This window comes from Seriola dumerili, unplaced genomic scaffold (assembly GCF_002260705.1).
Source record: "Seriola dumerili isolate Sdu_G_001 unplaced genomic scaffold, Sdu_1.0 BDQW01000068.1, whole genome shotgun sequence".
NCBI classification, from domain to species: Eukaryota; Metazoa; Chordata; class Actinopteri; order Carangiformes; family Carangidae; genus Seriola; species Seriola dumerili.
In genome coordinates, this window is record NW_019174323.1 from 7695462 (window position 1) to 7716499 (window position 21038).

The 21038-nt window shown below is 38.9% G+C and overlaps 3 protein-coding genes across 5 annotated transcripts; 1 reads left to right on the forward strand and 2 right to left on the reverse strand.

The window, feature by feature from the left end:
• Nucleotides 1–284: 284 nt before the first annotated feature.
• On the reverse strand, nt 285–2086 carry ddit4 (DNA damage inducible transcript 4). The gene is made up of 3 exons (XM_022743080.1): nt 1958–2086; nt 1506–1722; nt 285–1400 (listed from the first exon to the last, which is right to left on the reverse strand). Exons 2-3 carry the CDS (start codon nt 1684–1686, stop codon nt 901–903), a joined length of 681 nt encoding a protein of 226 aa, XP_022598801.1. The 5' UTR covers nt 1687–1722; nt 1958–2086; the 3' UTR covers nt 285–900.
• Nucleotides 2087–3540: 1454 nt separating this feature from the next.
• anapc16 (anaphase promoting complex subunit 16) lies at nt 3541–6594 on the reverse strand. The gene is made up of 4 exons (XM_022742574.1): nt 6314–6594; nt 5901–6054; nt 4322–4396; nt 3541–4226 (listed from the first exon to the last, which is right to left on the reverse strand). The coding sequence occupies exons 2-4, from the start codon at nt 6040–6042 to the stop codon at nt 4117–4119; spliced, it is 327 nt and encodes a 108-aa protein (XP_022598295.1). The 5' UTR covers nt 6043–6054; nt 6314–6594; the 3' UTR covers nt 3541–4116.
• A 32-nt stretch (nt 6595–6626) lies between these two features.
• On the forward strand, nt 6627–19640 carry ascc1 (activating signal cointegrator 1 complex subunit 1). Of its 3 annotated transcripts, XR_002665025.1 has the most exons (11): nt 6627–6910; nt 7408–7510; nt 7600–7697; nt 7791–7969; nt 8282–8415; nt 9169–9288; nt 9414–9538; nt 10199–10272; nt 12417–12561; nt 19117–19183; nt 19296–19640. XR_002665025.1 is itself a non-coding variant. In XM_022742571.1 (10 exons), exons 1-9 carry the CDS (start codon nt 6796–6798, stop codon nt 12531–12533), a joined length of 1065 nt encoding a protein of 354 aa, XP_022598292.1. In that variant the 5' UTR covers nt 6627–6795; the 3' UTR covers nt 12534–12561; nt 19296–19640. The 3 variants fall into 3 exon arrangements, 2 of the variants coding, with proteins under 2 accessions (XP_022598292.1, XP_022598294.1); XM_022742571.1 differs by lacking the exon at nt 19117–19183; XM_022742573.1 differs by lacking the exons at nt 19117–19183; nt 19296–19640 and adding an exon at nt 13791–14174.
• Nucleotides 19641–21038: the final 1398 nt, after the last annotated feature.

Consider the following 21038-nt stretch of genomic DNA (forward strand, 5'->3'; position numbering starts at 1 on the left):
CTCAGCTGTGTTTGGCAGATGTTGCACCTCTGCGGTCTGTTTTTGACTTGCGCACTTTTCGTCAATTTTGTGCATGATATGGCTGGCTCATGTTCCTGTCAGCTGATCTGTGTGACAATACAGCTGAATATTATTCCTCAGTTTCCCATTATTTCTGTGTGGGAGAAAAACTTGTTCTTTTAATAATATCCACAATTTCCATAGGAAACATGAACTTGGATGTAAAACTACAAATGGATCATCTGAATCCGACAGATTTCATGAAATAAAAACAGAAAAGAGAATTGTTAAAAAAATAATTTATTTGCAATCATGAAAGTACAAAAACAGTGCAATGTTATGAGTATTTGAATATCAAATAAATAAAGTCGAAAGCAGGACTGGTCTACACAGATACAGGATGAAGTTACATTTGAAATATTAGCCACAGCTTACACTTATACTGCACAAGGCAAGCACTGGTAAGCCTTTGCTCTTGAATTCAAGCAGTCACTAAGGTCCCTAATGGTATGCTTATAGTACAATTCATCACTTGGAGTACAATTCAGTTCATTGCCTTGTAAAAAAAGAAGAAGAAAAGAACACTGATCTTCAATGACTATAACCATATAGCTAGCTGCCATCATGTGGTTTCAATAGAAACTGAGGTACGCACTTTAATACTCGCAAAAATGCCTATTTACCGGATATAGCATGATGGTTACACATTTGTAATTTCAAATCTGAATGTCAATGAACAGCAGCGCACTGCTGCAGGTACCATAAACTTCAACTCCCTTACAGTAGGAACAATTGGCAACATCATGACGAAGTCCATCCTTGCACTTCAGAAGGCATCACACATACAGTAATAGTAATAAGGCCCTTCTGTGACATTAACTGGGCGGCCACTCGCACTTCTCAACATTCCTCGATGAGCAGTTCTTCAGAACAATACAGTTTCTTCTTTATCACACGGAAACCAGTACTAAGTTTAATAGCTTGTCTCACTACTGGAGTGGAAGGGGACTTTGAGCTAAAAAGTCCTTGGATTTTGGGCCACAGCCCACCAGACTCTAGCCTCAACACCAGAGTCAGCTGAAAGGTGGGGACAAGGTAGGGGTCCACCGATAGCTGTCCCATGCTCTCACAGACAGCCCCTTGCTCAACACAAAGGTCAATGAGAGCCCCTCTTAAACCGCAGGGCTCACTAGCTGCCAGGTGAAGGAGCTCCTGTCCGATGTGCTCCAGGAGTTTCTCGGGAATGAGCAGCTTGGTACATCGTAAGGCGCACTCTGAGTCTTTGGCATCTCTTAAGCTTCGTGCGATAAGGTCCACTACTTCTTTCAGGATCATCTCCTCCATTGGATTGTAAAACAGGTCTTCATTGGAGGGAGACAGGTCACTGGAGATGTCTGACCCTGTTGAAAAGACACACTGGGTTAGAACTGCAACCATGCATGAAGACAAGGATCAAATTCACATCTCCAATAAAGACTGTTAGATGCATTTGCAGCACTGCTTACCTGAGTCTGAGAGATCACTCCTGCTGCCATTGTTGTACCCCAGCTCAATGCTGCTGTTGGAAGATGTGCTGAAATCCGTCAATCTTTGCACCAGCTTGCCCCAGGACAGCCTCCTGGGGCTGCTGTCCACTGGAGAAGGGGGTGAGCTGCTGGTATCAGTGGGTGCAGAGAGAGCAGGCATGTTTGTCCTCTTTGCAGTTGCTGCTTCTGTGGTCAGCTGTTTATGAGGAAACAAGAACAACAGATGAGCACTGAAAACTCGGGATGAACGACAGTAGCAGTAAAAATAAACGTAATGAAGACACATTTTAAGTTAAGCTGGTTTAAGAGTGTATGAACAGCATAAGTTTACAGCAAGAATATCTTTGTTTGGAGGTAGCTTGCAGCTGTTTAACTGCTCAAATTAGCTACAAAGCTAGCAAAAAAAATGTTAAATTTGACATCATACTTACAGCTTCTTCTAAAATGGCGCTGTTCAGGTCCGTTATCTGTGTTGAAGACAGTTATTTGGATGGTTATTGTCTGCTAAAACAACTGTCTGGAAACTTCTTACCCCTACGCTCGCACTATCTCACACCAGCTGCCAAGCTCTGCGATCTGTCCTGCAACAATGTATATATAGGAGCTGCTAGGGCCACGCCCACGCCCCTCCAGTCAGCCAATCAAAAAGGGAGGCACGCCATCTGACCTGTATCCTGCCTGGTAACATGCCAGCAGAGAAGAAGGACAAACACTAGGAAGAGATGGGGGGATGGGGTGATGAATAACAGATCCTAGCGTTATGGAAATGTACAGGGACTTGCCTGGGCTTGCAAGGATCATATTGTATTTCTTTGTTTAATATCCCGCATAAGCATAAATAAATACCTCTGGTGAGTGCGCACTCGGATTATTGACTGCATTGATTAAAAGTCCGTGCAGGCAAGGCTCAGCTGGTTCAGTGTTGCAGTGCACATTACGTCACCTGTTTTGCTGAACCATTACATCAGATTTTTTCATATGCCACAAAGAGATGCAAACACAGTCAGCTGCAGCTGGATACTTGATAAAATGCTAATATTTTATGTCCATAAAGATGTATGACAGGCATTTATCTTCCAATAATACAACAATGAAAACATGCAGGAATAGGAAGCTGATACTATTGAATTATTTCTCTAGCATTTATTATTGTTTCAAATATGTTTTGGTGCTATCAAAGAAATGCTGCAGGAAACAATTGTAGTGCAAAGCAGAAACCACTGCTATGTCTGTCTGGCAGTTCCATACTGTACCTGACATACTCAATGTTTGCTCAAAGAAAAGTTTTTGGAAAGCTGCCAGACATATGCTGCGTTGCTACACGTGAGTGGGATGGACTGTATTTTATGTCAGGGAGGAACAGAAAGACATAAACACGTGTAGGCACAGTATGTTCTGAGGGAGATGTTATGAATTGGAGTCATCATCGCAAAGTTTTTGTTGGGGGAAAAAAATGTTTGTTCCTTTTTTTTTTCTTACATAGAGAGAACATCGACTAAGGTTACATTCCTCTGCAACTCAAGGAAAAACACTAAAACTTCTGAGAACTATGAGCAAACAACTTGTTAAGTTAAACAATTCATTTTACAACACACTTTCTAGGAAACTAGAATGAACAGTTATAAAATGAACTATTGAACTTTTAGAAGGAAATTTAAGCTCCAGCTAGAGGTGTGTCTTCTAATGTCCAGGGCCGTCCTCAGAGCAGTACATTCTGTACGTTCCCACCCCTCATTTGTTTGAAAACACTCATTCCCCAAGCAAAACACCGAGATCTGCACGTTTCCTCACTGTACACAGTGTACACACCGCAGAGACTTGAGGTGGAAACAATCACATCAGTGAGTTTCAGAGGAACATTTTCAGCAACAGATATGCAAATTGAGACAACGGAAAACAAAACCGCACAAAGATTTAATTGTCTAGCAGCAACATAACAGAAACAAAATAGTAGTTGTGGGTTGGGACTAAAAACTATACAACACCAAGAAAAACAAACAGCAAGAGACCCAAGAAATGTCCAAGTATGACTTTATTTACAAGCTCTCTTTGTTTTCTCTCAGGGCTGTTGGAACAAGCAGCAATGAGGACCCGCACAGAGAGGAGGATAGACTGAACAGGCACCAGGTTTTCAGAGTTATGAGTTACAGTGCAGCCATGTGAAAACACAATGCCTCACTTCAAGAGATTAATTACTTTACCAAAGATATTTTTTTGCCTGAGGCTTAGAGCAGATTGGACTGGCAGAACACTTTGTCTTAAACCAGCTGAAAAATCTATTAACAGCCTATTACAAAACTTTAAATTGCTTAGTTATTAATATAAGATTTTTTTTTTTGTTGACAAGGGTTTATTATGGTATGCTGGGTCAAATATAACAAGCTGTTTTTAAAAAAGCAAACCATACTTGTACGATTGTAAAAGTGACAAAATAATACATCTCACATTCAGTATCTCCAGATAACATTTCACATTATATCGAATAAAACCATAGAGGAGGAATATAATTTATGAACTGATATAATCCGTCTCCTTCCCTTTTCCTTATATTTGGCTGATTTATTAACCAAAGGCATCTTGATCTCTTTATTTATGACGGTGTGAATCCCAATAGCTGTTCAATGGGTTTGTACCGCCACTCATCTGCTTCCAGCTCCTCCACCAGGCTTGCAAGTTTCTCCATTCGAGACACTTGTTGATCTGGAAGAACACAAAACAGTTACTTAATCAGGGCACTAGTCTTCATTGGACCAAGCAAAAATAAACAAATTTTGCATGTACAGTTACTGGCTTACCATGTTTAACCTGTTTGAGTGTTGAGGCAACTTGGTAGCTGAATACAGACTCACATAAAAATCTGTCAGATCCGTCTAAAAAGAAACACAAAAAAGTTAGGAAGTTAAATGAAAACATTTCTTTACCCTTGTAAATATGTCAAAATGAGGCCTTTGAGCTACTTTAGAAAGAGAACTTCGGGTTAAATATTATGTAAATTCAGCATTATGTAAAAGGGCTATTCAGAGTGTTGAAATAGTTAAATACTAATGACACAAAAACAAGAAAACAAAGAGGAACAGCTTGAGACCTTCAGCATGACTGCAGTCCTATTCATTACTTTGTTGGTTGTTTTTAACCTTGCCGCACTCTGCTGCCAAGCTAACCACGTTAATTAGTGTATTTTCAGCTGCATAGGCAACAAAGAAGGAGTAATAGAACCAGATGGCCTTTCACTCCCATAAACAAATCCTATGTGCAGGAGCAATGAAGACATAGTGAATGAAGTAAAGAGGGTGGACAAGTACACTTGGCTGCTGGCTTAACATTAGCTTTGGGTAAAGCACAAATACACATGTTCAACTAGAGTTTGGCTTGTATGCATCAGTCAGAAAAACAGATGCTTACATAGCTCTGTGACTTGTCCATAAGCCTCAGCACTGAAATGATGATGAAAAATTAAAAATGATGATTGCAATTGCATGACAGCCACACACTGTCAGGGACTAACTTATTTGGCCCAGTCTCTCTCTATGTAATTGTATGATTTCGATATTAATTAATTTTGTTTAAACTTTATTTAATCAGGTAGTCTCATTGAGAGTTATATCTTTTAAGAAAGACTTGAGAACAAGAAAAGCATTCAGACAAACATACAATTAGCAAACAGAAATAACACAACTAAGACACATCTAATAAAAACATTACAAGAGTCATATAAGACATCCAACAATAAAGGTCAAAAATCTCCAACAGGTGTGAAGGCCTCTAGTTTAAGAGTGGTTTGCAGTTCATTCCATTTAAAAAGGTACAAAGCCACAAAAACCTATTCTGCCAAGATTAATGGGTAAATAAGGAATATCTAAGGTTAGGTATTTGCTGGGTCATGCACTGTAATTGCAGGATTTCAATGTTAAAAGAGATGTGAGGTGGTTTGGAGGTGTTAACAGTAGAAGCTTTATAAATGAATATCATAAGTTAATTATTTCTTCTTGTCTGTAAGGAAGACCACCAAACTTTGTGATACAGGGAATAATGATGAGTACAAATTTTGACGTTAGGTGATAGAACATAAAGCACTATGATAAACAGGATTCAGCTGCTGAAATAATGATGGGACAGTATGAAAGCACAGAATGTCTCCATAATCAGGTACAGACATTAAAGACAAAGACAAAAAGTCTTTAATTCAACACAGGAAACTAAATTTGATTTCTAATTTTTGAATCGAGTGTTGAATATGAATCTTAAAGTCAGTCTGCTGTCCAGCCTAATTCCTTGGTAATTTGTATGGCTCAGCAAGAGTGATATCCCCCACATCCCCTGCCTTGTTGGGAGGAGAGAGATAGCTTAAGTCTTAAGATGAGTGTCTAATCTTACCTTCCATCATTTCACCTGCTCCTTTGGGATATGTGTACAGGACTTTCCTTGGGGGTATGAGCTCTGAAGCACTGAATCCAGAGCCAGTGACTGAGCTGCCACTCACACCTCCCGCAGAAGAGGACGAAGAAGACGCTGCCATCGCCTTAGGAAACTGTAAAAAAACAAACAAACAAAAAAAACAAAAAAAAAACACACACACAAAAGGCTCAGGAAGGCAGTTGAGCTTAACCAAACCAGCTTGCAAACGTTAATGTTAGCAGGTTTGAGGTACAATCAACTGCTACAACTACTGGGTGGCTAGCAAGAAAGCTAACTATCCTGCTAACACCAATGACGACAATAGCCATTCACCGTTAGTTATTAGACACAACGTGGAAATAACTAACCTGTTTTCTAACAGTATGACTTACCGACGATATCCCAGTGAATATATAATGACTTTAAATCCACGCAGTTGTTTCTGTTGTTTGTTTGTGTACTTGGCTTCCTTCTAGTTTACGACAAAGACAGCATTTTACGTTTCAAGCGCTGGTGTGCTCGCCACAGATTTCACGACGATGTGGCTAGATCGCTAGCATCAGTTTTCACAGAGTGGATGTTTATTTCCGTTTCTGTGTCTACTAACACGCAGCCAACGTACCACTGATATGTGAACGCCAACCGACTTGAACGTTACGACGCTGAAGTCAGACTCCGATTCGACAGTTAAGGGGTAAGGGAATCGGTCCCTCCCTTGGCAACCGATTGGGAAGCTAACTTCAGCGTAGTAAAGTTACATGTACCCATAAACTGTATTCAAATAGCTAGCTAGCTAAACTAGCAGTGAGCTACTCAGACACTTATCTATATTGTTACTTATCTTAGGTTTAGCTAACGGCATCAAGTTTACATTATGGAGGTTTTACGTCCAACTATTATCAATTTAAATGGAAGAATGTACCGAAAAAATATCATTAAGGAAGAACATTATGAGGAAGAAGAGGATTTCTCCTACGTGGGGCAACAAGGTTGGTCAAGTGTTAACAGCTAGAATACATATACTCTTGCAAGTTTATTAGATACACCTTGCTAAAACGAATGCAGTGTAATTCTGCTGTCCTGCAATAAATGCCCCATTAAGGTTATAATGTTCAGTTTGTGTTTAAACTGTGTTGATTCAACTGTATGGTTTTGGTGGCAGGAGTCTGTGGTGCTGTTGAACTGTACTGTATTGTACAAAGTATCTGTGTCTGTCTGTTGTTTAGCCTAACCTCAATGATTTGAATGGGTTGGACAAAATAGTAGGAACACCTGTCAACATAACGCATTGCAGTTCAACAGCATTACTGAATACATCCTCCAAAATGAATATACAGTTTGAACAAAACCTGAACATTAAAACTTTGATGAAGGAGAATTGAATGCAGATCTGCTGTGTCAGACTGCATTAGTTGCATTAGACTACGATGTTGTCAGGCTGTAGCCACAATAATATAATTGTAAGTTTGTGATTTACCATATTTAGAGAGTGAAGACCTAGCAGAAGATGAAACCTGTGATACCCACTCAATTGATAAGACTGATAAAGGATACCGCTGTGCCATTGATGTCCCAAGTGTTCTTTACAAGTGAGTTATCTGCAAAATGCATATAAAGTTTTGTTTCTAAGCAGCGTAATGGGAGTTCATGTTTCCTTGTTTGCTTCATTGTTCCTCAGATACATCATTGGGAAAAAAGGAGAGACACGCAGACGTCTAGAGTCTGACACAAAGACATCTATCAGCATCCCCAAACAAGGAGTGGAAGGACAGATTGGTGAGGATTAAGAGCAAATCTAGCCATCATAAAACAGTTGCGAGAGCATGCTTTGAAAGGATTTTCTGTCAACTTTCTTCCATCTTCTAACAGTTATCACAGGTTCCCATAAAGCTGCAGTCTCGTCTGCAGTCACACGAGTTGAGGTCCTTATCGAAAGTTTCCGGAGAAAGCAGCCTTTCACGCACTTCCTGTCATTCCCTCTCAATGATCCCAAAGTTCAAGAAGGATTCCTGCAGTTTAAAGACGATGTGTTGCAGCAGTGTTCACAGGTATATAATTATATACCATATCCAATTTCACAACAATGAACTGTGATTTCCTTTTATTTTCATTTCATTATTTTCCATTTTGTATTACTTTACTTTTGCTCTATTTTTATTCTTATTCTTCTGTGTTGCATTTGTGGAGCAAACGCTAAGACACATTCTTTGTATGCTTGCTTGATTTGGAGGCACTATTGAAAGAAATGTGAATATGAATAGTGAAAATGAGGGGCAGTGATGGCCATGTATTGTTGTAGATCAACAAATTATACTGTTAATAAATGATATGTTCACAAATTGTTGTAACATCATGTGTAGGATCATGGAGTAGAGGGAAGCATCTTTCAGAACCCTGCAAAGCTTCACCTGACAATCGGCACCCTGGCCCTGTTAAATGAGATGGAAGTGAGAAAAGCGTGTGAGCACCTCCAAGAGTGTCAAAACTTCATCAGGTAGGGGCCAGACTATGTTATTATATCATACTAAGATTTTAACCATGTAACTAAAAAATACTGTCTTCATTTGAGATTAAAACAAGACTTAATTGAAATTACTGCTTTAAATGATAGGATGGTTGATATTCTATATTTTGCTTATTGTTACAAAGCCCATGAAAACAAAGAACGAATTAATTCTGCTAACAAGTATTGCCTGTGAAGCCAAAGCTTGATATAACTTCCTTTCTATCACAATATGCCATTGTCTGACAGACATGTTCTTTCATTACGATCAACATGGACACTTTAGTATTTTCGTAGTAAATCCCACATACACCTTTCTGCTCCTGTAAATACTCACTCGGGCACCAAATCCACAGTTGAAAGTAGTCCCCAACAAATACAGTATTTACATCATTCATAGGATTTGCTAACATTAAGGAAAATAAAGATTATCACCCGCTTTATCCTTAAAGATAAAGATTGTATTAGATGTAATTAGATTGGATTTGATTGTGTAGATTAGATAAGGTCACAGTTAATTGTGAGATTCTGCTAAAAATCTCTCTGGTTTTACAAGCCAGCTCTGTTGTACATACACAGCAAAATAAGATTTCACAGACAGCTGCTGTGCATTCCATCATTTTGCTTAACCCTTGGTGTAAACACATCAAAAAAACCATAAAATAAATTGTAGAGTCAACCCTAAACTATAAACCTGGTGTGTGAGTGCACCGCATGAGTGTGCTTTGTGTTGTCTTTCATCAGGAACATCACAGAAGGAAAACCTCTGCTGTTGGAGGTGACAGGTATAGAGTACATGAATGATGACCCAGCCATGGTGGATGTCTTGTATGCCAAAGTCAATGTGAAAGACAGATCTGACAAGTGAGTGCAACAGCAGCAAATCCTGTGAAGAAACAAATCAATTTAAAAGGTTGACACATCAGTGTTTAAAAATGTTCCTGCTGCTTGAATCTCTGTTTCTGTTTCTGTGTTTTTTCACACTTTAGGTTGCAGACGATTGCAGACCAGCTGGTAGAGCACTTTGTCTCTAAAGGGCTGATGGTCAGAGAGTGGGACAGAGTGAAGCTGCATGGCACTGTGATAAACACGCTGTTCAGAAAGGACTCCACAGGTAAAAACATTACATACACATGACGGGCTAACCATCACTAATGCAAACAGCTTCTGAGCCTGTAGCTTGTATGAAAACAAACCTGTTGACCTGCTGTGATCACATTGGTAGCTCCTACCCTGAACCTATTTGCCAATGTCCCCTTATTATCTTTTTGGCTTGGACGGGAGCTGCAGTGACGACAAAGCTGAATCTTGAACAATTACAGCTACAAATTCCTGCGGAGTGGCAGCATAGGGCAGCTACTTCTGTGTTTGGCCACAGCTCTGTTTATGTGCACAAAGCAGCGTGTTTTCCAAGTACCGTGACAATGGCTTCATTCATTTTTGCCATGGATCAAGTCCAGCCCCAGTTTTTCAAATTTGTACTGGGCTGAGCAACAACACTGCTCAAGAGAGGGGCCATGTCACTGCTGACCATGTTTACCAGCATGAGGACACATCCTACTAAAAATTCAGTGTTTTTTTTTCTCCTTAGTACCTGTTTCCCAAGCTAATTTCACAAACTAACTGATCTTTGCTCTCACTTTATTATTGTACTACAACTATAAAACTGTATCAGGAAGTAAATATGTTTATTTGATCAAGAGCAGAGCATATCTGTATTTTTTTGTCCTATGCTTTATTGTTGAGCTTGTCTTTTACTCTGGTGTTTTTCCAGTTGAAGACACAGGCGGCCCAGGAAGACAAACCATGAGTGAAAGAGAGGCTTTTGATGCAAGAAACATATTAAAGGTTAGAGGAAATTTACCCCTGCCTGCCTTTTTAAATGACAAAATTATAACCATCCAGACTTTTGCTCACTGCTTGACAGCTGCTCTCCCACATATACCAGATAACAAATTGCGTATGAGGATTATTAAGTAGTTTTTAGCTATAGTCCAAATGAACAACATAAACATGGCTTTACTTAAAAATTCCTTAAACACCCTTTATTTGATCATTGTGATCAATTCTTAGAAGTGCAACCCAAAATTTGAAAACATAGCAAAGGTAAGCTATGAGAGAAATGAGAAGTGGTAAACTAAAACATTCATGGAATTGAACTAGAGCTCTGTTGCTTTATCAAAGCAGCTGCAGTGATATTGCACCATACTGATCCAACTTTGTCTGCATATTCCACATACTGTATTTGGATTTTTCAACTGTTCTTGACATTTCCACTGCCTTTGGAGTCCCACTGGGATATGTGAGCTTGCCAGCTTATAGGTCTTTAAACAGAGAGATGTAGGTCTTTGGTTAGAGCAGCACAGAAGCATGCACAGAGGATAATCAGGTTCACTTGGGGGCTGATTTCGCTCTTACCGACTATTGCAAAAGGTTTCGAGCTGGGACTAAATAATTGTGTTCCCAGATCAGGTGCAGCGTTGGCTATTTAATTAAATGATCTTCTAGAAGCTAGTCATGGTTGCCTGGATTTCAGAACAGAAATAACATTGATGACTGTCTCCTCCTGTCTGTAGTAGTGGGGGAACACTGATTCGTTCTAGTTTATTATGAGCATAATGAGCAGTTGTGAGATGGTCTGTTTTGCCTAAAACTCCCACATTGTAGGTTCTACTGAGGGCAGTACATGTCATCAGCCGTCATTACAGTGTTGTTTCTCCCTAGGTCCTCTGCTGTGTGACAGACATTAGACTCTCAGTATTCATTATGGCAAGTACATGTCAGCTGACAAGTCAAGGAATTAAATATTATGTTAGGCTACATAAAAATGCAAAACTTGCAAATTAATGATTGAGGAAGTGATCAAAACAAAGGTCAGGCAGATCTACTACACACTGACATGAAGTAGGTAGTCAGTTGTGAGTTCATTTTCCTTTGTTGATGAGTAATTTTTACTCATCAATCATCAATTTTTACTCTTCTTCACAATCAATCCTTGTTTGTTTAACATTCAACTCAAAGTCCTAAAGTATTGGATTCTAAAAATCTATTACCTGACAGTGAAAAGTCTGAAATATATATTTATGCTAGAGAAGAACTAGTCTGTACGATGCTGCTGTCCGAAAAGCGTTTACAATTGTTCTGAGCAGCCACAGTTGAAGGCAGAGTGAAAAGAGAGAGAGAGGGCGAGACACAAATATTGTTTAAGTATTGGGATAAGAGGGCATAATATGTCCTGGAAGGAACTCATAGCGTCACTTTCTGTTGTATAAGAAATAGTTGTGTAACCAATGGAAAAAGAGAGCTTGAGAGAGAAGCTTATTTTCTCACCTCCGCACAGCACACCAGTCGCTGTGTGAAGTGGGTGTGAGTGCGGATTGTTGGTTTCACAAAGTTATAGAAATTGTCGGACACAGCCCATCCAATTCCAGCATCAGAGAGGTGTCCTGAGAAGCTTTTCTCCTGAGTGTACCTCTTCACAGTATATTGATTAAACCAGTTTTTTGTCCTTTATACACCTATAAAGTTCAAAGAGGAGAGTTTTGATTGATTTTCTTTTTCAAAGAAACACTTAAAGGCAGACTATAAAATGTTCCAGATGCTTTTTCTTTGTGAGTGAAATTGACACTGCAGATAGAAAACTCTGAAATTCACCTTCCTTTCTTCTTTGATGCAGAGGTCTTCTCTGTTTGAATACCAAAATCCTTGGTTTTCTTTTCTTCTGTCTGAAAATGATACAAGGTTGCCTAGCAAGTGCTCAGTCATCTGTAACCATGGCAACGCCATTTTTGTGACTGACAGCTTATCTTCTTTTCTCCAAAGAGTTTAACAACTGGGGTCGACTTTTTAAATGTTTTCTAAATCATGCAGTTTTTTTCGCCTGTTATTGGGAAGATGCATTAAATGTAATTCAGAATTTGCTAAAACGATGATGAAGTTTTGTATTATTGAAGTTTTTCATCATATAAAGACATTTGCTGTTTTGATTACAGAAATTTGGTGCTTATCGTTTTGGAGAGTTTGAGCTGAACACTGTTCTGCTGTCCCAGAGATATTCGACAGACTGTACGGGCTACTACACCTCTGCAGGGAGCGTCAACTTCTCATGAGCTGCCACAGAGCTGAGCCTATTCTGAGGTAAGAATTTAAGTTAAATAATAAAGAAATAAAATTTCTAGTTTAGAACACTGATTCAGACTCCTCTGTGTTGTCCAGTAGGTGGCAGTATAGGATTTTTAAAAATTGCAGATAACTTGCTACACCTGAACCTGTATCTGAACCAATTTCTCTGTTTTATAAAGTCCATTGAAAGCAGTTTATGGGGCAAAATAAAATGAGTGCAGAGTGCAGAATGATTGAAATGTCAGACTGAAGCTCATTCTTAAGATAAAAATGCATGCAAATCCATTCTGAAATACTCTAGGCAGTGGAATTTGTGTTTTTGTACTTTAGTCTCCAGACATTTGGTTCTCTTCAGGGAATCTGAGTCAAACAACATCAAAGTAAATGACAGAAAACATATTTTAATGGAAGAGAGAAGCAAAAAAAAAAAAAAAAACTTCACAGTTCACCCTACTTTTGTCTTGACAGAGAACAAACTTGCAAAGAATGGAAATGTTTCATTTTGCATGGGAATCCCATTCAAATAATGTTTCCTTGTAGGCAATGTTGTTCTGTTAGAGGAGGATCAGGGCTATAGATTTAGTTGATAGAGCAGCTGTGTGTATGAAATTGGATTGTTGACATAAGTCGAGTTAGATTTGGGAATAAGCTTTAGATCAGTCTTTTTACATTGTCATTTGAGATGTAACAAATATATAATGACCGACACTTTATTGAACACAGTGGTGAAATCTAAGTGTATTTATACTTAAGTACAAATTTTAGATACTTGTATATGAGTATAACCATTTGTTCACCATAAACCTCCACTCATCTACATTTCAGAGGCAAATATTGTACTTCACACTCCACTACATGTATCTGACCGCTACAGTCACTTTGTAGATCAAGATTTTACATAGAAAACCATCTTATCTTTCTTTAGCCCATCCTGGCTTCTGTATTTTTATAAGCTCTGACTTTTACGAACAGATTGTAAGAGTTAAGCATTTTATGATTGAGCTCATGTGACATTCACAGGCACAAGTCATAATAGAAGTTTCAAAAATAAATTGTGAGCCAAACCAGAAAGCTTTTATAGCTGCTGAAACATGCTGCTTGAGTTTCATGCTGATCAGATCTCATCCACACACTACTGGATAATAAGTATTACCCATTTCCTTTCATCCCACTGCCTCATGAATGTGTTAATGCGTCACTGACATGATTTATTATACCAGCCTGGGTTTTCTTTTTTTTTCCAGTCTTCTTTATCAGTGCCCTTCCCACACGAGCCGCAACCTTGTTCCCACTCCCGTCTGTTCAGTGTGTCAGTGAATACAGACATCGGACACAGAGCCTGGCCACTTGCTCTTGCCGTCAGAGCTTTTTTTTTCAGCCCTACCCTCAGCTGCCGATGCTCTCTGCTTGGCATGCAGGAGGGCGGTTGCCGAGCGGCCAAAAGTTACACTGATGGAAACTGAGGGCACTTTTTGTTTGTCAGCTCTGCCATCCCATGCTGTCCACCCTTCCATTTCAGCCATGGCTTGATTTATTTTTTTCCTATGCTCCTGGAGCTGTGTCAACAACACCATTAGATGGGGACATGCAAATTTCATCATCGGAAAACAGCCAGCCAGCCAGCCAGCCAGCCAGCCAGCCAGCCAGCCAGCCAGCCAGCCAGCCAGCCAGCCATGCATTGACTGTTGCGCTGTCTGGGCATATAATTTATCTTTTCAGACCCAGAAAAAGGGCCTAATTATCCACTCCCTGTCTCCTGAGAGCATGCTTGTTAGTGGGTCAGGAGTACACATCCAGCTTAGTGCCACTCTCAGGTAACCAATACAGCAAGGTTTCTGGGAATTGCCAATACTATTGCTCATAAGAACACAGAGAGAGAGAGAGAGAGAGAGAGAGAGAGACAGAGAAGAGGGTTTGCAAGTTAATGAAATTCACTGAGATTGTCTATCCTTGTATTTTATTTATTTTTTTTGGCAGGGACATGATTAAGGATGCGTTGGGCAGATGTCCTTGCTAATGATCGCAATGAAAACACACGTGAAAGACACATAAGTCATCCACAGACAGACTCAGACACTCAAGACAGATTGAATTTGTCAGGAGATTTCAATAGAAGATGTTCGCACTCTATGTTTATTTAAATTGGCATATGTGTTTGTTGCATAGATCAGGAACATATTGGATAATCAGTCACAACTGGAACAAGTCTAAAAAAGTTTAGTCAAAAAAAAAAAAGTCAAATAATAGTGAAAAATGTGAAACATTTATAAGCACTGTACAACATTTGATAAAAGGTTTATAACACACTATAATCTAGTTGTAAGCAGCTGTAAGAACATTTTAAGTGTTTTGTTCACTGTTGGGAACAATAATAACATCTCCGATGAAGACACGACATTTACTGTATTAGTATTTATTTTGTCGTTTATACACCAGCATCCCACTATGGGTGTCCAAATGAGGAGTTATAGTTGATGACAGATGTATTAATAAACACACAACATTATAGTGTGTTATAGACCATTGCTTGAACATTTATATATTGCTCATAAATTCTTAAAGTGAAGTGAAAATGCATCTCATCATTTTTTCCAGAGCCCAAGGTGACATCTTTAAATCATTTCTTTTGTGTGACTAACAGAGGAAAACTCAAAGACATTTAATTTACAAAGATACCAAACAGAGAAAAGCAGTAAATTCTGACATTTGAGTGTTGATAAATGACAGAAACGATGATCGTTTCAGTTTCGTTGACACGATTATGCATTTTCCTCACATTCTAGTTCAATTTCCCCAGATTTGTATGAAGCAGAATGGTTTGGATTGATTCTTGACAAAATCATGTTGCTATGCATGTCTGTGTGGGTGAGCTTGTTTAAGCACTGCCCGACATACATCTCTTCTTCTTTTTTTTTCTGTCTGTCCCTGCCACATCTCTCAGCCTAATTAGTCAGCTCTGTGCTTCCTGCTGTGGGAACTTCCAACATGACCCTTGAGACTTCGAGACTAGCATGTGTCCCTTTCAATAAGCCAGATAAATAAGACCTCTGTGTCTGTTCGTGTTACTGCTGACCTATTTCCTCTGTGAATTTGTGTTTCTGAATTTCTGAAGATCTGAGGAGACACAGGAGCTGGATTTTAATTAAAATGTTAAACAGTTTAGTTGTCTTTGCAGGCGTGTGTGCATTTGCTTGTTTACATGCACTGATGAATCAAATACGTTTTGAAGGCTGCTTCACTATAGCCACTGAAAACAAGCCTTTACAATGTAAAACCAAAAGCTGGAAAAAACTTTCCAATTTATTTAGTTTTTTCAAAAAGTGAAAGCAAATGCAGTCACTTATATGAGCCTATATCACTAAAAACTTGCAGTGCACCATTCAGTAATGAGAATTCATATCATGTTTGGTAACTGGATTCGTGTGTTATCACAGCCAAGTATTGTTTTGGCCTCTATCCAATTTGCATATTTAATTTCATGCCCGTTTTCAAAGTAGCCTTTTTGATGCAGAGGCTGTTTGAAATAGGTCTTGCTTGATCAATGTCAAACTTTTTTTTTTTTTTTGCACATTTTGAGGGTTGTGATATTCAGAACCGCACTATGCAATTTTTCATAGTGTAATTAGAAATTAAGCTTTCACTCAGGAGGACTGACATTAACATTTGCCGGGAGAAAAAGATGGTGCTTGACAGACGTGGCCTTGTAATCAAGTAGATATGTTTGATTTGCATACTGCGGTTTGTTTGAATTTCATGATATGTTTGGTTTGCATGAAATCAATTAAGTGCATAATAGCTTTATAAGGTAATGGTAAGTTTTACCCACATGTGCCTTAAAGCACGAATGTTGATCAGGTTCATTTTGCATAAAATATTTTAATTCAAAGCCAATTAAATGAAAGGAACAAACTCTTGGTATCATGTTTTCTTTTTAACAAGCTTGAATCTTGAGTTTGTTTTAAGGAGGTATTTGATTGATCAAACACATCTATCCACGGGAAGTTACAAAGGTGCCCTATAAATGATCCAGCCAGACAAAGCCAACAAATCTTTCGAATTGAATATCGTTAGCTGTGAAGTATGACAGCGTGCCTTTCTTTTGATTGTTCTCTTATGTTGGATGTGAATATCCAGTCAAGTGTCAGTGCCGTTTGAATTTCACACTAATCACTCTGTCACTAATGGCATGAGTGGCCTTGATGTACAGCCAAGGCTAGAGTATTTGAAATGTCTAATCTGTGTCTCCAGTGAGAAGGCAGGTGATCCCTGCAGCAGCTCTTTATCATTCAGAGTGCTGCGTCTGGAGGCTGCCTGCAGCTGTCCATGTCTGTTTACTGCTGGAGGCATTCACACAGGGAGGAGAGGCGCAAAGCCGAGTGTGTTTGAACAGCAGGTAGTCATTCAGAGCTGCTGTTTACTTTATGTACGCCTCGCACAATAAGAGTTTAAAATAGGGCTGCAACAAACTTTCATTATCCATTAATCTTTCTTACCTGTTTTTTGATAATTGTTTAATCCGTAAAATGTTACTACTGAAAAAGGCTCATGACAATGTCACAAATTGCTCGTTTTGTCCAACCAACCAATGCGCAGAAACAGCAGGTAGAGAAGTAGCAGACCTTCACATTTGAAAGTCTGTAACTGGTGAGTGTTTGGCATTTTTGCTTGATAAATTGCTTAAATTATTGTTTTATGTTTTATTAAAATCTTTGGTTATCCACCAAAGTATCTACCAATACAAGCTGTTTGCATAGCAATGCCAACATAAAAACTGTACAGGTCTTTTTTAGCCACTTGTGGGCAGCAGAACGAGCTGCGTAAACAAAAATAAGAACATAATTGTCATCTTCTAGAGATGTGGTAAACATGGTGGCGAACAATTGCCTGTATACACACCCAGCAGTTACGTAGCAACATTAGCATTCATTGCAGGTGGCGTCCAGTCGGTTTATAGAGGTTTTAGAGGCTGCGTGCTGCACCTGGAAACAACACTGAGTGCGGTGAGAGTGAATCAAAACAGTGAGGTTGCAGACCATAAAATGGAAACAATGAGCTGAAGGTTGCTAAAACGCTGCATAAAGCTGAGGGGAGCTGCAGAGTTGAGTGATACTTTTGTATAAGTCATTTAATCCATATTGATTGCTGCTTTAATGCATAAACGAAAAAACGGTTGATGATGATGTGTAAACACTGTACTGTACTGTGAGTTTTCTTTTGACCAACTTATCAGTTCAGCACAGGAAGTGATGGACTGTCACCATGATCGATTAACGTTTAATATGCAGAAGGGATGATTCACTGCTGTAAACTCTATATTTAAAGCTATAATTTATCAAACAAATCCTCCGCCTGACTTCCACTCAGATGTTTAACCCATCCACTCCAAAGTGTTGCAGTGACATCCCTTCACTTAATGCTGTTTCTTATTGGTAGGATGTAGAGTGAAACTGATGGGGATTTGACTCTTAAAGAAGTTGGTATAAGCTTCATAATACAGACTAAAAATAAATCATCTACTGAGACTGAGCTTGTCAAGAGTTCAGAATTTTAGCCAGCGTCTGTCTATTGTGTACATTTGATTGAAAAAGGTGCAGCACTCTCTTCCATGCCTGCTGCAGCCGCCCGCAGAGCAAAACAGCAGCTACATAGCTCGCACGCAGCTGTCAGACTGCTCTCAACTAACTTTGCACTTTTAATAGCTGTGTGACCCAGTTTGAATCCAATTGAATTAAATCTATACACATTTATAGCAGCTCCACTTACAGCTGTAAGTCACTCGAGATTACTCACTAAATGCGTCCCGATGTGGTTTATTCTCTCCTCAACTTTCAAAATAACTTCTTTTGATGGTTCTCCTATCCAGGAACGTGCTCTCAGGCTATATTTTTTTCATGCACACTTTACAGTGGTGGCACCTATCACAGGCAATAACTGCCTCACAAACAAGCATTGTTAGTGGCTGTTGTAAGAAATACATTTGAGCATGTGTTTGTCTTTATTGTGGCATCAATATTTTATGCTTTAGTTTTGTTTTTTTGACCAACTTTTTCATTGTTTAAAACTTATATGTATAAGTGCAGCAAAAAAGAGAATAATACTTATACTAAGCTCCCCATCCTTGCGGGTCCATAATATTAATAAATCTGCATATTTGCCTCTGTACAGAGTCTATACACTTTCATATAACACATTTCCATAAATATATGCACATACACACATAGTGAAAGATGTAGCTCTTTATGGAAGGAAAATGTCAGAAAGCAAAATATACATAATTACTGATGCATAACATTATACTTAACCCTCTAAGATGATAAATAAAATTTTCAGCCATGTCTGTTGCTTCTATTAGTGATGCAGTTTGAATAAAGGCATAGAAATAAAAGCATTTAACCTTTTCTATTTTCTTATATAAACTGCATGTGTTGCTCTGTATGTCAGTGGTTGCAAAGTACTTAAGTAGTAGATTAATTGTTTCAGTCATTTATCAAGCAAAAATGCCAGCTTCTTAAATGTGAGGATTTGCTGCTTTGTTCTGTTTAAGGTCGTTGTAAATTGAATATCTTGCAGATTTGGAAGGTTGGTCGGACGTCACCTCTGACTTTTGGAAATTGTGACATTTTATGTACTTAAAAAGGTCAGTTTATTAAAAAGCAAACACCACATTAACCATTGATGAAAATAAGCGTCAGTTGTTGCATTTGGATGCTTTAAAGTACAAATATTGATCACTGATTATGTATTTGCAGGTCATTGATCAACATGGGAGCAGGAAGTGAACAGAAAGTGTTCACCGGTTTTGGCTGATGACAGAGCACTCAGCGGACAGTAAAGCACTTTGGGAAACCAGTTTCCACCAGATGATGAACATGAATGGAATTACAACAAAGAGATATTTCATCTTTGCTGAATCTTTTGTTGAAATGAGCTGGGGGAAATTACCATTTGTTTGGGTTGTTTTTTTCCTTCATGGTGGCGGGAGGTGCTACATTTTAATATTCTGTATAAATTTGACAGGAATAAATAACTGTGCAAAGCATCCACCCTTGGCCTGTTGCAATTAATTGTTGTGTACTGGGAATTCCTGAAGCGATACTTACAGAGTTGTTACATCATGTGAGCATATGTACAGCCTTGATAAGCAGTGAAGCTCGTGTTGGGCCTCACGAGCTGTTTGTAAGAAAGAAAGGGATGTGCTGTGTTCATATTTGTAGACAGCAAATATTTATAGATAAGCAAGCCTTTAAATTTTGCTGCAGTCTTGTCTGATGTTATTCAAATGAAGCATCCGCCCTGTACTCCTTTGTGTAAACTGATTATGCTTGGAGGAACAGGATAGATAACTTTTTATCAACATCTGCCGAGAGACGAACTGGAGGAACTGATTACATCAGTTAATCCATTTACAATTAAAAGCACTCTTCCACAGCGTAACTCCGATATGTAAAAGAAGCTGCTCCACAAAACTTGTTTAACCTAAACAAGTTGTGTGGATCTGCTTCCATGTGTAAAAAAAAAAAAAAATAAGGCTGCACATTTTTGTCTTTCAAATCAACTTGGAACATTATTCCAGGGGAGTGTTATATCATGTGACAATATGTAAGTCAACTCAAGCATTAAAGCCCACTTTAATCTGAGTCTGTAAAACCAGGAGTGTGTCTCATGAAACAGGGTCAGCGATTAAGCGTTAACTTTAACTCACTGGTTCCAAAACTCTGAATCATGTCCCACATCTGCATCTCTGATTTACGCACTGATTTGAAGTTTTGATTCTTGCCGGATGGAGAGTCAGTCAACCAATCGCAGCTTCTTGGTGGGATCAACAGTGGGGCAGGCATCTTCCTACAAAACTTGCCAACTACCTTGCTTCATTCATGAAAAAATGTATTCTCTGGAATTCCCTGTCGGTATTTTAAGATAAATATGTCTTTACCATCACAAATTTGAGCACCTTTAACAAATACAAAAACTATTTTAGCATTCAACAACAACATTGCATGGCTCTCAGCCTCTAAAGGGCTGTCAGGGGCCTCATGGGAGCATGAGAGCTGTAGTTGAATGCTAACAAGATAATCTGAGATGTGACTTAATTTCATGGCTTTTTGAGGTTGTTCGCCACTGTCATCGAGACCGAGAGGCACGAACGGTCTCTTAGTAATTTGAAAAGTAGATGTATTTGGCGAGGGACTCTCAGTAAGCAGATATAATCTAAATTGAGAATTTAGAGGGGGGCCTAAGGTGGTTTACTGGCGCTGTTATGAGGCTGCGGGGCACTGATCACTGAGAATTCAGTCTAATCAGTGAAGCAGAAACTTGCTAGAAAATATTTTTTTCCTCTACCATATGTACTGCAAGTATAAAAATGGTCTGCTGTGTGATTACTGGTCCTCAGGGGCTACTGGTCACTGTGCTGCTACTTCAAATACTGATGGAGCAGAAGTGGTGAGCTCGTAAGAGCCCTCTGCAATAAAAAAATAAAGATCCTTTGAGTT

Excerpts from the sequence above, each read along its gene's own strand:
- ascc1 (XM_022742571.1), top strand. The coding sequence starts at position 6,796 with ATGGAGGTTTTACGTCCAACTATTATCAATTTAAATGGAAGAATGTAC. Across the intron at positions 7,511-7,599 it reads GTCCCAAGTGTTCTTTACAA|ATACATCATTGGGAAAAAAG; the intron begins GTGAGTTATCTG and ends ATTGTTCCTCAG. Across the intron at positions 7,698-7,790 it reads AGGAGTGGAAGGACAGATTG|TTATCACAGGTTCCCATAAA; the intron begins GTGAGGATTAAG and ends ATCTTCTAACAG.
- anapc16 (XM_022742574.1), bottom strand. The coding sequence starts at position 6,042 with ATGGCAGCGTCTTCTTCGTCCTCTTCTGCGGGAGGTGTGAGTGGCAGC. Across the intron at positions 4,397-5,900 it reads AGCAGGTGAAATGATGGAAG|ACGGATCTGACAGATTTTTA; the intron begins GTAAGATTAGAC and ends GTTTCTTTTTAG. Across the intron at positions 4,227-4,321 it reads ACTCAAACAGGTTAAACATG|ATCAACAAGTGTCTCGAATG; the intron begins GTAAGCCAGTAA and ends GTGTTCTTCCAG.
- ddit4 (XM_022743080.1), bottom strand. The coding sequence starts at position 1,686 with ATGCCTGCTCTCTCTGCACCCACTGATACCAGCAGCTCACCCCCTTCT. Across the intron at positions 1,401-1,505 it reads GAGTGATCTCTCAGACTCAG|GGTCAGACATCTCCAGTGAC; the intron begins GTAAGCAGTGCT and ends TCTTTTCAACAG.